General features: G+C 37.2%; 1 protein-coding gene across 1 annotated transcript; it reads right to left on the bottom strand.

Moving 5' to 3' along the window:
• Positions 1–1,982: 1,982 nt before the first annotated feature.
• LOC128484150 (cytochrome P450 2B19-like) lies at positions 1,983–9,937 on the bottom strand. Its single transcript, XM_053460471.1, has 10 exons — positions 9,898–9,937; positions 9,441–9,655; positions 9,024–9,186; positions 8,383–8,532; positions 7,083–7,243; positions 6,384–6,560; positions 4,896–5,037; positions 4,155–4,339; positions 3,030–3,171; positions 1,983–2,176 (listed from the first exon to the last, which is right to left on the bottom strand). Exons 1-10 carry the CDS (start codon positions 9,935–9,937, stop codon positions 1,983–1,985), a joined length of 1,569 nt encoding a protein of 522 aa, XP_053316446.1.
• Positions 9,938–14,146: the final 4,209 nt, after the last annotated feature.

Consider the following 14,146-nt stretch of genomic DNA (forward strand, 5'->3'; position numbering starts at 1 on the left):
TTTGAGAAATGGCCTCTGCTTGTTGCCCTCGAGCTCGTTTATATACTCCTCGATAGACTGACTAGATGGGCCAATCTGCTGTCCAGTCAAAATCTTTGTTCTTGTGCACCAGCAGCCCCAAGTGGTTGGAGGATATATTGCACCCTCTAGTGATTGTAATGTAAATAAAGAAACATATTAACAGTTCAAATATATAAAACTGCACACAAATGGTAAGAGTCCTTTTTTATTTAACTAAAACACACGTTTTCAATCTCTCTTTTCTTGTGTCATGACTACACTCCAGAAGTAAGTATTATAGAAATGACGAGTGAGGCACACTTACATTATCTGTATATTCTATTTAATAGTGCTTAATTAAGCATAGTAATTGGACCAGCACACAATTTCTTGTTATAATTCTTTATTTTTAGAATGCTTAGAAACATTTTTATGTCCCTTAAAATACACATCTTCAATCGCAAAGATCTCCGAAAAGTTTTCTCTGCCTGCCCTTTACATTTTATGTAAGAAAATGGCCTTTAAAACCACAAAGATTTAATTGTAAAACATATAGAAAACCTTGTTCCAAGTATCACACCTGTTATAAAGGTCTATACATGTTTAGGGATAGAGTACCTAATGTGGTTTGGATAAATGATAAAAACAAAATCTAATTTTCCTTTTTTTGGAATTATATGGCTGATAAGAGTCAGGTTAACATTTCAGTTGTCCCTTGACAGGCAGAAGAATAGCCTCATTAGCATACCTGGGAACCTCTGAGCTCCGGCTACCTTCCCTTGCGGTCCCACTGTCATCGGTGGGAGTTCCCGCTGATGTCGCTGGGAGTTCCCTCTGATGTCGGTGGGAGTTCCCCCTGATGTCATCGGGAAACGCCCCCATTTAAAGGGTAAATGAGCGGGGCGTGTCAAGACCCTGGAGGATTTGACCCGGAGAAGCGGTATTCTCATCAGTCAGAGAATATTTAAACCATTTTACGCATAAATGTACATTATTACATTCATGATGCAATTTTGTTTTCTAGGGCTGTGAGAAAGGTGTTATATTTATATACGTTTATTTTCTTCTTTTTGTATAATCATAGGACCCGCCTAGGATATGCTGTGAATATATTAACAATTAATTATAATTGATATATATTAATATATATTAACAATGAACGTCAGAAGGCCGTTTTTAGCCCATAAGACACAGCCAAACCATCTATAACTGTTTTAGAGTCTGAAGGATGTGCAATGTTGCACAGAACTTTCTGACATAGAGAAGGGTGGACGTTAAAAAAAAGAGAAAAGATAAAAGAACAGACAGACTCACCAGAGAAGAATGCATATTAATTATTTGTGAGAATATGTATTCTTTTAAATGTTTACATTTAAGCAAAAAAGCTCTCTGCCTCCTTAAAGCAAAATAAAACCACATAAATTAATTTAACATAGATGCATTTCAGTAAGAGAGCTTCAGCAGGTTGCATATGTAAAGAGACATCAAACATAAATGTATTCTCATTCCTGGCTGTACCATATTTGCTGTAATGAGCTTCTGCGGAGGCAATAACCTGTACTAAAAATCAGTAATTTTTCTTGTTTTTGTCATCTAGACGGTACAGTTCTATACAAATTTATGTATTAAATGATGAATTTGCCCTTTTTTTAGTTTTTTCTATGACGCATTAGCCCAGACCAAGTTGAAATGTTGACGGCAAAAAGCTAGAAGGTACAGTTGCTATTAAAAATACATATTAATGAGTCATTTTCCCTTTTTTTTAGTTTCTTCTATGCTGCATTAGCCCAGACCAATTCAATTTTCAGGAAAATATATATATATATCATAATAATGAATTAGTTTAATATATTTGTAGAGGCTAAAACATATTGCACAAAATGCTGCTTACACATATGAAGCAACATAGGGCACAAGTATAAAACTGATTAAAAATGATTATATAGTATGGACAGTTCTTATAAAATTCAAGCCATAGTCTCTTATTGATCTGAGGTCTCGCTGCGAGGCAGTGCACGCATATAATAGAGCTTTGGAGTGGCAGTAAACCCAACCTCTGGGATGAGGTCCAGCACAGCACCAGGAGTAGGCTGAAAAGTAAAATTCTGCAAGAGCCTGATGAAGAACAGAAACAATTCCATTTTCGCTAACGTTTCCCCAGGGCAAATTCTCCGACCTAGAAAAATTAAGAATGACATTTTACATGTTCAAACAGATAAATGATACCATTGATATAAAAAAAATGCGGCATTGATGTGAAATGTCAAATATTTCTTCCACAATCCTGTTTTTTTGTTAGTTTTTAACACATACAGTAGGTAAACAGATACAAACCAGTAACAATACCCTTTATAGAAAAAAGATTACTTCTCAGATTGCTATGTTCTTCTAACTGGGTCTTGCTTCCCTACACAATCCCAAATCATGCCTTCATTTGCGTCTATAAGTGGCCATACTGCGCTCCATTTGGTTTTGTTTGATAAAATGATATATTTTTTGATTTGGCGCGTAGAAACGGGAGAACCTCAGGACAGCGAACTGATGATGAGCCATTGCAACGTATGGTTCAGAATGCACCAGTCAATTATTGAATTAAAGGGTCAGTTGATGTTCCCTGAATCCCACTAAAAAAGAGTACTTTAATATACATTATTTTAAAAGGAAGAAAACCACTTATCTGAGCTAAAAGCTACCCTTCTCCTCTGTGGTCTGACGATTCTTGCCACTGATTGGTTGTTTGAAGCGGACAATCAATGGCAGGATAGCGCTCCAATTGAACGTACCCTCGCCCTCAGTGTTCAAACCAAGCATACCGCCTACTGGGAGGGAGGTTGGGAAGAGGCAAATGCAGAATCCCCATGCATTTATAAGGGGGACGCCATGAAAATTTAAAGTGACCACACAGCTATCATGTGCATTAAATAGTTTAAAATTTACAGACATCCATATAATTGCAAAAATTACCTTTTTCTTACATTTTTTTTAGCCCAAGAAAATGATTTATTTAAAATGGTGCCCCGATACTGTACCTGCTGAGAAAGGCATGAACGCCTCATTCTTCACAAAATTTCCTTCGCAGTCTAGAAAATGTTCTGGGTAAAACTGGTCGGGTTTCTCAAAGTGAGCTTTATCTTTCAGGACAGATGTAAGCAGTGGAATGATCTGAGTGTTCTAAAAAACAATAATATTTTTTTTTATATAATATGAATGAGTGGAGTGACTGACATTTGAAAAAGGTGATTTCTAAATAAAAAATGTCTCAAGCAAAAACCTTCTCACTTAAACTCAACAGCTTTCCTGGGACTGAGGCCTACCTGCCAAGGGGACATCCTAAAACATTTAATGTGACAATAGCTTAATTTGTCAACATGTGCCCAAACATCAATCAATTGCTTTACATTTTTAGCTATCCAAGTCTATCCTAGAAGTTTCATAGATTTTGGTTTCCCACGTTGTACGTGAGTGACATTAAGCTTGTTTTTGGGGAGCTTAATGTGGTTTAACATACAAGAAAGAACTTAAATATTAACTTTCTTCCACACTCTCCACAATACAAGAGTCAATCTGTTCAAACATGTCATGAAAAAAAACATACCAAAGGTTATTTACATTTAACTATTTTCACAATCCTAAAACATTTAATGTGAACGACTTATTGTAAAAAGAGCTTAATGTACTATAGTGTGCCCATACATCGATCCATTGACATCAAGGCATTACAGCAACACTGTTTAAGCAAAGAAAGTGATCGTAGCTCACGTTCTAAGCTTGTTTAATTAAGTGAGGTGTCAGACACGTCATAGGTCGTTAAGTGACCGTTTTTCCGTGACGTGTCTGACCCGTCAATGGGCTTAATGCTATTCATTTGCAATTTGGAGACCCTAATTCATGAAACTTCTAGGATACATTTGGGAAGTTAAAATATGAAAAATATTAAAAATTATTATTTCTATGAAAATCAAAACCACTTAGTAAAAGACATAGAAACAAAGTCTTTCTCATGCTTGCACCCCTGCCCCCATGGGTTTGATCTTCACAATACATCGTGGACCAAGATTTCAAGAAAGTTGAAATCTTTTATTTTACTGCAAATAGTAAATCCCATTAGTACATTGTTTTTTTTTTTTTATCTAGCACAAAAATCTGACTCTTGCCTTTGGTATAAAATATCCTTTGAATGTGACATCTTGGGTGGTCATGTGCGGAAGGTTTGCTGGTGCTATATTAGCGAACCTTTGGATTTCATGAATGACGGCGTCTGTGTACGGCATTTTTTTTCTATGTTCCGCCTGAGGTTGAGCTGATCCGATCACTCTCTCTATCTCATTTTGGACTTTTCCTGGGAAACACACAAAAGCATTTCATATGTACAAATCAATTCGATCAAAGCAAATTGATACGGGACTATCCTTAGAAGAATATATAGTTTGCTAGTTATATTTTTTTTCTTTGTTTCTTATATTTTTTGTCTTTGGATAATCTCCCTGACACTCCCATGAGAGAAGAAAGCATATTAACCCCTTAAGGATACAATTGAAAACAATGCATTTTGAGCCCGTACATGTACGGGCTTTGTCATTAAGGGGTTAAAATACTCTTTTTAGTACAACATATTTCTACTGCCAATGTTTGTCTATGGAGACGGCGGCCAATGTGCTTCATTTTATACTAGTTGGCAATAAGGGAAGCTGAAACACCCAAACTCGGTAATAAGGAGGGTGTCCACATACTTTTGGTTATATAGTGTAACTTAATCATCTCTAATGTAGACTTTTAAGGGAAATTGTTAGATGCTCTTCGTTCTTGTATCTAAGTTTTCAGTGTAACTTGATCCCTTTATGCTCGATTGCTTCATTAGTACATTAGTATGAAACAAAATGACATCATTTTCTCACTCTGAATGTCCGGGTATTTCATCATTAACAGAAGCCCCCATCGGAGAGTACTTGAGGTTGTTTCCATCCCAGCAATAAATAAATCAACCGCCAGCATCGTTAGATTGTCATTGTGAAAATATAAATTTTTTTTAGACTTTTCCTAGAAAAAAAAGAAATATATTGATGAAGCACGGACATTCTAGAAAAACGTAGATGATGTTCCATTGTACAAATGTATTAGCAAGAGGACAAAAACTGTCAGGCTACAAAATTACCAATAACATTAAAATTTTATTATTATAATTTAGTAGGCTGCTGAAGGAGGATGAGGCAGAAGGTCGGGAACTGCTTGGGCGAGGACCATTTGATTGTAGCGGGGGTAATGTGGAGATGTGTGAAGCCTGAAGATCCCACATTTCAGATCTCCAGACCACACACACACATCTCCACATCACCCTCGCCACAAGGAAATTGTCCTCACGCAAGCAGTTCCTGACCTTCTGCCTCATCCTCCTTCAACTGGGATCTGATGGTTTCTTTTCAATCACAGGACAGATTTCATGTTTCTCTGAATCTAATTTTGTTGTTTGTCCTTGCTTCGTCTATGCATCCCTATTATCTGTACACTTGCAGTGCTGAAAGTGTGCAATTTTGATATTTTGCTATTTGAATGCACTGTTCAATCTGCTCTAAAATTTTATTAATCCTGCAGCGAGCCCTCTCTTTCCCCCTGTGCTTACAAAAAACCTGATTTAAATATTAGGTTGTTGATATTATAATACAATACTAAATACGGATCAATCACTCCTTTAATTCTGCTTATATAATGGTTTTCCCCAAACAAATTAGACAAATAGGCTAAAAAAAAAAACCCTTTATAGAATATAGTGGCATTTTAGAATTTTTTTGTCAATGAGATTAAAGAAGTTGCATCTCGCAAACAAAGCAAGAATCGGACTCCTAGACCGAGTCACAAACCTCAAAAAGAACACAACCATAAAGTTGCCTTGTTGTAAATTTTTGCATGATTTTTATTGCCGTTTCGACACTTTTGTAAGGAAATGTCTATGAAAAACTAATTGGGAAGACCTCGGGGCAGGGCACTGGGGGGAGCATGGGATAGGATGAGACAGGGGGGCCCTGTCTTAAGGCCTGTACTGGACCCCAATGGCTGGATTTCTGATGGCAGCCCAACTAAGTTCCAGTATTTAAAATCCAAAATGTAGTATGGGATCCCTGCTGTTCCAATAATTGCTCCCAGATAGGAGCCTACTTCATACATAGGGGCTTCTGTCCTGCAGCGGGGGTATTTGTACAGACAAAGAGAGACTCCATTTTGAGTAAAGCTATGTTGCTATGTTGACAATGTCTTTGAGCGAGTGCATCTACTCTCACATGAGATAAGCAGGAACGCGCACTAACTTTACACGTCAGGAACTGTGTTTGGTAGGAAGGCGAAAATATTTCTGGTTCAGTGAACATAAAAATCATCCCCCCAAAAAATACCTCTTGTTGCTTGACAAGGAATACATCGATAAGATTTCTCTGGTCGTTTACATCCAGCTGCTTCTTGTGGTTTGTGAAGGTCTCCTTCACAAAGCTCCTCATCTCTGCCGCGTTTTTAAGGACAGTTTGGTGGCTTCCAGGCAACCAGCGCACGATGGATGGAAAAGCATTATACAACTGGTGAAAATGGGGAAATCTTATTAATTATTCATTATAATTACTCGGAATCAAGTTTTAAACACATCAATCATACAATCCACTAGTTTTTAAAGCTAAGGCTTTTTACATGTTTTAAGGACCGAAGCGTGTATATATTTTACAATCTGCTCCCATCAGGTGTAGATTAGGTCCTAAAGACCCCTGTTTATTTATTTTTTTTAAATATACAATTATTTTTATTATTATTTATTGCAGGGAGGATGCTTCAGGATTGGACCTGCAACATTTAATTCAACTTGCATGCACTCACCTGAAACTCACAGAATTTAAACTTGCAGGCATTTATATATATATATATATATATATATAACACTTTTATTTGTAAATAACTTGCATTTTAGCGTGTTATTTTGCAAGGTATAGTATGCAAGGGCATGCAGCCTCAGTCAATTTAACATTTAATGCATGCATGAGACACTAGTTTTAATATCTCAAAAGAGGGAGATGGATAAAGACAGGTAGTGTTAAAGATTAGCTTACCCAAGTCATAGGACTTCCCACAAGTCTCACACCCTCATTTATTAAGTGCAAGAGTCTAAGAGTTGTTGGATCATCATAATCAAACCGGTAGCCAAGAAGTATGGACACAATTATATTGGCCACAGCAGCGTTTATAATCATAGTGTTCACAAAAGGCTCTCCTGCAATGAGAAAAACGTTGTGCACCCAAACAGTAGAACAAGTACTAAAAAGCTAAATAGAAAACGCACAGCCAGACGATCTCAGTACTATGGTCAAACTATGGTCAAACTGAGCTGTATTTATTAAATGTTGGGCTATTAAAGGGAAACTGTCACCATTACGTTATTTAGAATTATAAATTATTTTTTCAGTTTTTCAGTTTTTTATATATCTTTTATATTTTCTCCTTAGGAAAAATATCCCCTCATTATAAACTGTTGCTAACAGCCTTCAGTTGAACAAAAATCCCTCTAGACGATTCAGTGTATCCTCATGAGGCATGTTGCAAAATAAAACCAACGTATCTAAGGATACCTTCATACCATAGGAGGGTTAGCAAAGCTTCAATTGCCCCATGCTTTGAATTTAAAATTTGGGGCATCTACCTAAGCTTTTTTGTGTGGCTTACTTGCAGTACCGTATGTAGCCACCAGGGTATATTGAGTACCACATTAGCATTTACAGTTATTAGAATATTAAATGGCGTCAACGCCTTTATAAGGGTCTTGGACTGGACTAGGATGTATCTTGATTTAACTAAATATTCCCTAGTCCACATCAGTTAATTCTCCTCAAAGCATTTGAAGAAGAGACTGAAAATAGGTACTGAAGCGATGCACAAGGTAGTAAGGCATCTTGATTGGTTGATTTTGGTCTAAACTCAGAATGACCATTATCCACCACCTTTTCATCACACTGATTTCTTTTTTTATTTGGGGTCTGGACTGAACAGACAGGAAAATGGTTTGTTCCATTTTCTTATACCCAACAATTTAGACAGTCCAATAAGGTCTAGAGCAACAGGTCCAGGGGGCCAGTAGCCCCTCTGCTGCAAAACGGGGGTAGAACATCTTGTTGGGGAAATCAAGCTCCCCAATGTGGCTCTGCTCAATGGCTTAAAAATTAGGCCTCAAATGTCCTAGTCAGCCAGGTTCAAGTTCATTTTTGCTATGGAAATTATGGAAATATAACAATGGACATTAACTATGATGATGATGATTTCTTTAGCCAATAAAAAAATGTATCTCCAAAGATGATCAGAATTCATGACTTATGCAACATAAAATTACACATTATAATGAAAAAAACACATACTAACCTTTGTAAGATTGAATTTCTTGCACCAGTAAATCACATTCTTCATTTATCTTGTTTTCTATGGTTTTCTTTCCCATTCCAAATTCTCGGAATGTTGAAATGGTGAATCTTCTCATGACTTTCCAGTTCTCATCATGGGAAAAAATAATACCTGAGAATTATATGGAACGGGCAAAAAGCGGAGCGACAGGAGTTATTCAAAATGGATTATGGAAAACTGTCAATAAGATGGAAATGGTCAACACGGGATAATTTGTCTACACCCAGTGATCCAAATACATAGACAACTAAATTAAACATAAATAAATTAAAGAAAAAAAGTCCCAAGGACCCCATATTAACTAAGGTTGGATGCCAACAAAGACACTCCTTTTCCCCAGCCCCCCAGTGTTAACGGGGTCTCCTAATTTCCAATTTGGGGACATACAGCTGTCCTATGACCATCTCAAAACAACGGTGATTTCCCATGTTCGTCTTACACAAATGGTTTCTTATAACCAAAACCTTACTTTCTATCCTAGACGTTGCCTTTAATGCCATTACCATAGGTTAATATACATAATATATTATTGGTATTTGCGCTTGGATTCTTATCTGTAGGACCTATTATTTTTTTTTAATAAATTTTAAGAAATGATTTACCATGCCCTTTTGCTATATCATGGAACATTTGTAGGTTGGATCTTCCAGAAAATGCTTCCGCATAGTTAACGAGAGCATCTTTTACCGTCTCATAGCCACACAGCACCACAATCATCTTTGTTCCTAAATAAATGCTGAAAACAGAGCCATACTGCTCCGATAACTGCAAAGGAAGATTGGAGATACAGCATACGATATATTATATATATAGTATATATGAACAATATTATGTTGTTTATATTAATAGTGATATATATATATATATATATACTGTATTTATATATTTTCTATATTAATTGAAGAAATATAAACTTTTTGTTAAGAGAAAAAAAAAGCTTTCTAGATTTCACACAGCATATAGTCTGAAGATTACATTTGAGATAATAATTATATCTATGTTGGTTGTTTTTTTTTTACCTGTAGAATTTTATCAGACGGTCCCTTGAGATTAAAAATGTGCATATTCCCGATGATCGGTAACGGTTTTGGTCCAGGAGGGAAATTCCGATAAATATTCTTATTTTGACCATAGAAAATATATACCAAAGACGCACAGAGGATAATGGAAAGCAGTATTATAACTGGAAAAAATTCTTCAATATAATCAATAGAAATCATTTCTTCAGCATAAACTATATAGGGAAAACAAATGAAAACAGTCAAAAAATGGGAAAATTAATATAATACCTCCATGGCTTGTTTATATTAAAGTTTCTCCCTGTCTATCCCATTGTCGACAAGTTGCGGGTGCAGATTTAGGTGGGATATATATATTTTTATATATTTGTTATAAATATTTTTTATATATTTTTTTTATATTTTTTATATATATATATATATATATATATATAAAATTTTGTGCACTCGCACTTACTTGCTATCAACCTGTATAATAACGAATATACAAGTTGCATTGCGAGTATTAGAACTCATAAATCCCATAACATTTTCTTAGCGAATCAGCCCCTTTATCGGGACTTTGACTCTATACTTAATACATATTCCGAGCTTCTAAAAAAAAAAAAAGGACATCAGAAAGATTAGGAAGCAGTTGGGGATTTTACTTGTAGAATTCCGTCTAGTAAGCTCAAGAATATTATTATTTCCACTGAATTCAACTCCCTCATAAACTCAAAGCAAACGATATAAACAGGATTTAGCCCCAAGCAAAATACATCGTGTAGCCTCAGATGTGTCAATACGTCCCAGAGCTGGATCACCAAATGTTGGTAGAAACATAGAATTTAATGGCGAAGAGCCGTTCAAGTTTATTAATCGGCAACTTTTTTTTTACCTGCTCTAAAGAATTACCATAGAAACATGTAAAAGTTGCACTTTCAGTAACCTCATCAAGACAGAGGATTTTTCTTACCGGGGCACCATTTGCCAATTTTACCCTATGTTTGCTTAATCTTGATTAAACATTTTCCATGTTTGAAGTACCACAGAGATTAATTATGTTTATTTTTTCCGAGGACAAATAGAGCCTTCTTTTAAACCAAAAAGACATATGTATAACACGATGATAACTACAAATATGCAAAAATAAAAAGTAAAATTCTGAACGATAACCCGATTTATATACAGCAACGTTCGCTGAGTCCAGTAATACTCCATATACAAAAGTGGTTTTTTAATGTTCTAGGGGGTCATATCCAACCCTTATCTTGTACGTTATATTTGAACTTGTACGTTTTATGCTTCTAGTGGTAGAGGAACATTGTATTGGACACATTTTCATGTTCATTTTTCTGAATTTTTATTTGTTTCCCTTTTTTAAAAAAAAAATTTTTTGCCCTATTTTGTATCTTGTGGACTCCAGTGATGTCACTGTGAGATTATTGGGATCCCTCTCCCATTTTTATTTGCATTTTTTCTTTTTTTTTGTCTTCATATTTTGGAAATCTCTCCATTTCAGCTCTCCCGTACTGGTTACACTGATATCAGGAATCAGGGCTTGTTAACCCTTTATTTTTGCGTGTAGTGCTTCTTATCTGCCAACAGGGAGAGATCAGGGTACCTCGCAGGGTCTGGAAAGACCCCTCCAGAGGCCTTTCTACTCAATTGACTGTATAAACAGTAAAGGTGTATAGGCACCCATTGGACAAGACAGTCCAAGATGTCATCAGCCGCAAAAGGTTCGACGTACTATTACGTACACAAGCTCAGCTTAACACCTTTTTTTCATAATAGCATGGACATTAAGGATTAAATGTTACACACAATTAGATAAAAGAAAAACATGGGCAGACACATCTGGGATGAGGGATGCTGTGTAGTTTCAAGTGTAATCACTCGAAATATAAACAGTTTTAGCTTTTTTTTTTTTTACTTACAAGAATATAGTAGTCCACCTCCTGTTCCGATGATTCGTAGTTCTCCGCTCTCAATAATGTATTTGGAGCTCCCTAAGTAAATCTGAATGGTGTCTCCCTTCCAAGTTTCACCCCCAATCGTTTTTGCTAAATGATGCAGTAACGCTGTTTGTTGTTCTGAATATATTTGTCAATAAACCATGGAGAAGAGCTTTTACGTACCCAAAGTAAATATGAAGGTTTAAAGGCGCAGTATCTTAAAAAATGTTGTAAAAAGTAACGTCTTATTTTTGCTCTCCCGTTAGCTGTATGACTTATCTCTGCTACCTGTCTGTGAAAATGGCAATTTAAGCATTCAATGTATATATGTATACAAATACATTATCAGGGTATTTACACACCACAGCTGTAACATACCCAGAGGTAACATGCATTTCCGTAATGTCATATTTTTGGGGCAGCGATGCTTGACCCGCAGACTCATGGGCAAATCCATGGAGTTCCCAGCATTGGATAGTCGGCTATCAGTCCCGCCAGATTGCCCCGATTGTTCTGTAGACCCATACTCTTTGTCCAGTCAAGGAGCTGCGGTGTCTCTGCAATACTTACTGTCTGTATTCACATGTGATTTCTGGCTTATTCCTGACCCATGAGTATCATTTCTGTATATCAACCTTGGTTTGTATGCAACCGCAATTATCTCTATAGTCCCGTGCTACTCACTCGTAGGGGTTTTGTGTGTCATAGACATCAAAGTCTTGGCATCAGGTGAGTATCGAGTGACAAATGGGACCGTTGAAGGTGAAAGTCCTAGGGTCTGTCTAGTACAGGTGTTCAGGGCATGTGTATACTTTATCCTTTAGTTACAGGGTCCTGGATTCCATCAAGCACAAGGGAACACTAATCACACTAACAGTACTGTATGCCATGGACAGAAACGAAAAGTACTGTAAACCATTTTTAAGAAGCTATAATTTTATAAGATTTAAATATAATTTAATATGAGTAAATGTAAACAGTGTACTTTGAGAAGCTCTTGCGCTTATAATAACAATTAACTACTACAAAGTTTATAGAACTCTATCACTGAGCAAGTTGGGGGACTGTTGGCCATTGGCCCACCAGGCATTTTAGCTGTTGGCCAGATATCTAGGCCAGGGCTTGCATTGGACCTTTACTAAATCTCATGGTGAATGCAACTAAATACTGATGGTTGGATCTCTGTTTATATATTTTTATATATACCGTATTGGCCCGAATATAGGCCGCACTTTTTCCCCCCACTTTAAGTCTTTAAAGTGGGGGTGCGGCCTATATTCGGGGTCTAGCGCCCGACGCCCGGGACATGCAGTCCCGGGCGCCGGGCAGGCAGCGGGGTAATATACAGATCCCCCACAGCGGTGCAGGGGACCTGCATCCTACTCCCCGATACGCTCAGACAGCCTCCCCTGCCAGCACTTCCCACGGGGGGGGTGCCGGCACGGGAGGTTGTCTAAGCGCATCGTCCGCACGACGCGTTTTACCACCCCCCCCCGGGACTTACCGGAGCAGATTTCCGGGTGTCTTGCGGGGCCGGCGGGGAACATCTACGCAATACGCGTATACAACTTCCAGTGCCGGCACCGGAAGTTGTATTGCGTAGATGTCCCCCGCCGGCCACGCAAGACACCCGGGAGTCTGCTCCGGGAAGTCGGGGGGGGGGCAGAGGAGGACAGTGGTAGCATATCTCGGGGAGGGAGGGCAGTGGTAGCATATCTCGGGGAGGGAGGACAGTGGCAGCATATCTCGGGGGGGGGGACAGAGTGGCAGCATGTTTTTTTGGTGCTTTTTTAAAGAAAAAAACTTTTTCTTTAAAAAAGCACCAAACTTTTAGGGTGCGGCCTATATACGGGGGCGGCCTATATCCGAGCCAATACGGTATTTACTACTGCCTAACTTGCATTTGTGAGCAGTTGCATAAATTTGCATGGACTCAACTGTAGCAGAGTCATGATGCAAGTTGAAAAAAATATTTCATAACCTTTCAGTTTTTTGCAAGTCGCAGACACGAGTAGAAACTTAATTCTAACTCACCTTGTTACCTAAAAAAAAATAAAAAAAAATGCTGCTAATTACCAAAAACAAAAAAAAAAACAAAAAAAAAATGTAATCCCTGTAGGGATCAATCCATAAAGCAGGCAGCCAAAAACGGATGTTTGCTACCATGGAAGCCTTTGTCTGCAGCCAGCATCTTCCATGTTTTTACTTTAATGATTTGGTTCAGTAAATATGTGAAGCTAATGGGACAAAATATGTTATCTAAATCTAGCTATAACAAAAAGACAAAAATTGGTCCAGCCTTGCCTTGAGAAATAATACAGTATGTACCCCATCCCCTTGTGTTCAAAAGGTTAAAGCCAGTTGTGACATTTAACAGCTTCAAAAACCTGAATCCCCTTGCAGAACCACTAGTCCCTCTATCCCAATTTATGTCCGGGTAGTTAAAATCTCCAATAATTAACCATAAATTGGAAGTTCTAATGAAAACAAAATAGTATACAGTACTGCAAATGTATGAGTCTGCATTGCATTGTATCCTCTATTAACTTGAATGGACAACATAGACTTGAATTGCGTCTACAGGCTTTAATGGTCTTCACTCAGAGCCACTGGTACATGCAAATAAATATATATTTATATATACTCTTATGCAACCAGCTGCCATATTATAATACACTACCATCAAGCACAGAAAGATACGTTTAATTATTTTGCAGTGATTTTTTTCCGTCAAGCTATTTTTATTATTTAATTTTTTTATTATTATTA

This window comes from Spea bombifrons, chromosome 3 (assembly GCF_027358695.1).
Source record: "Spea bombifrons isolate aSpeBom1 chromosome 3, aSpeBom1.2.pri, whole genome shotgun sequence".
NCBI classification, from domain to species: Eukaryota; Metazoa; Chordata; class Amphibia; order Anura; family Pelobatidae; genus Spea; species Spea bombifrons.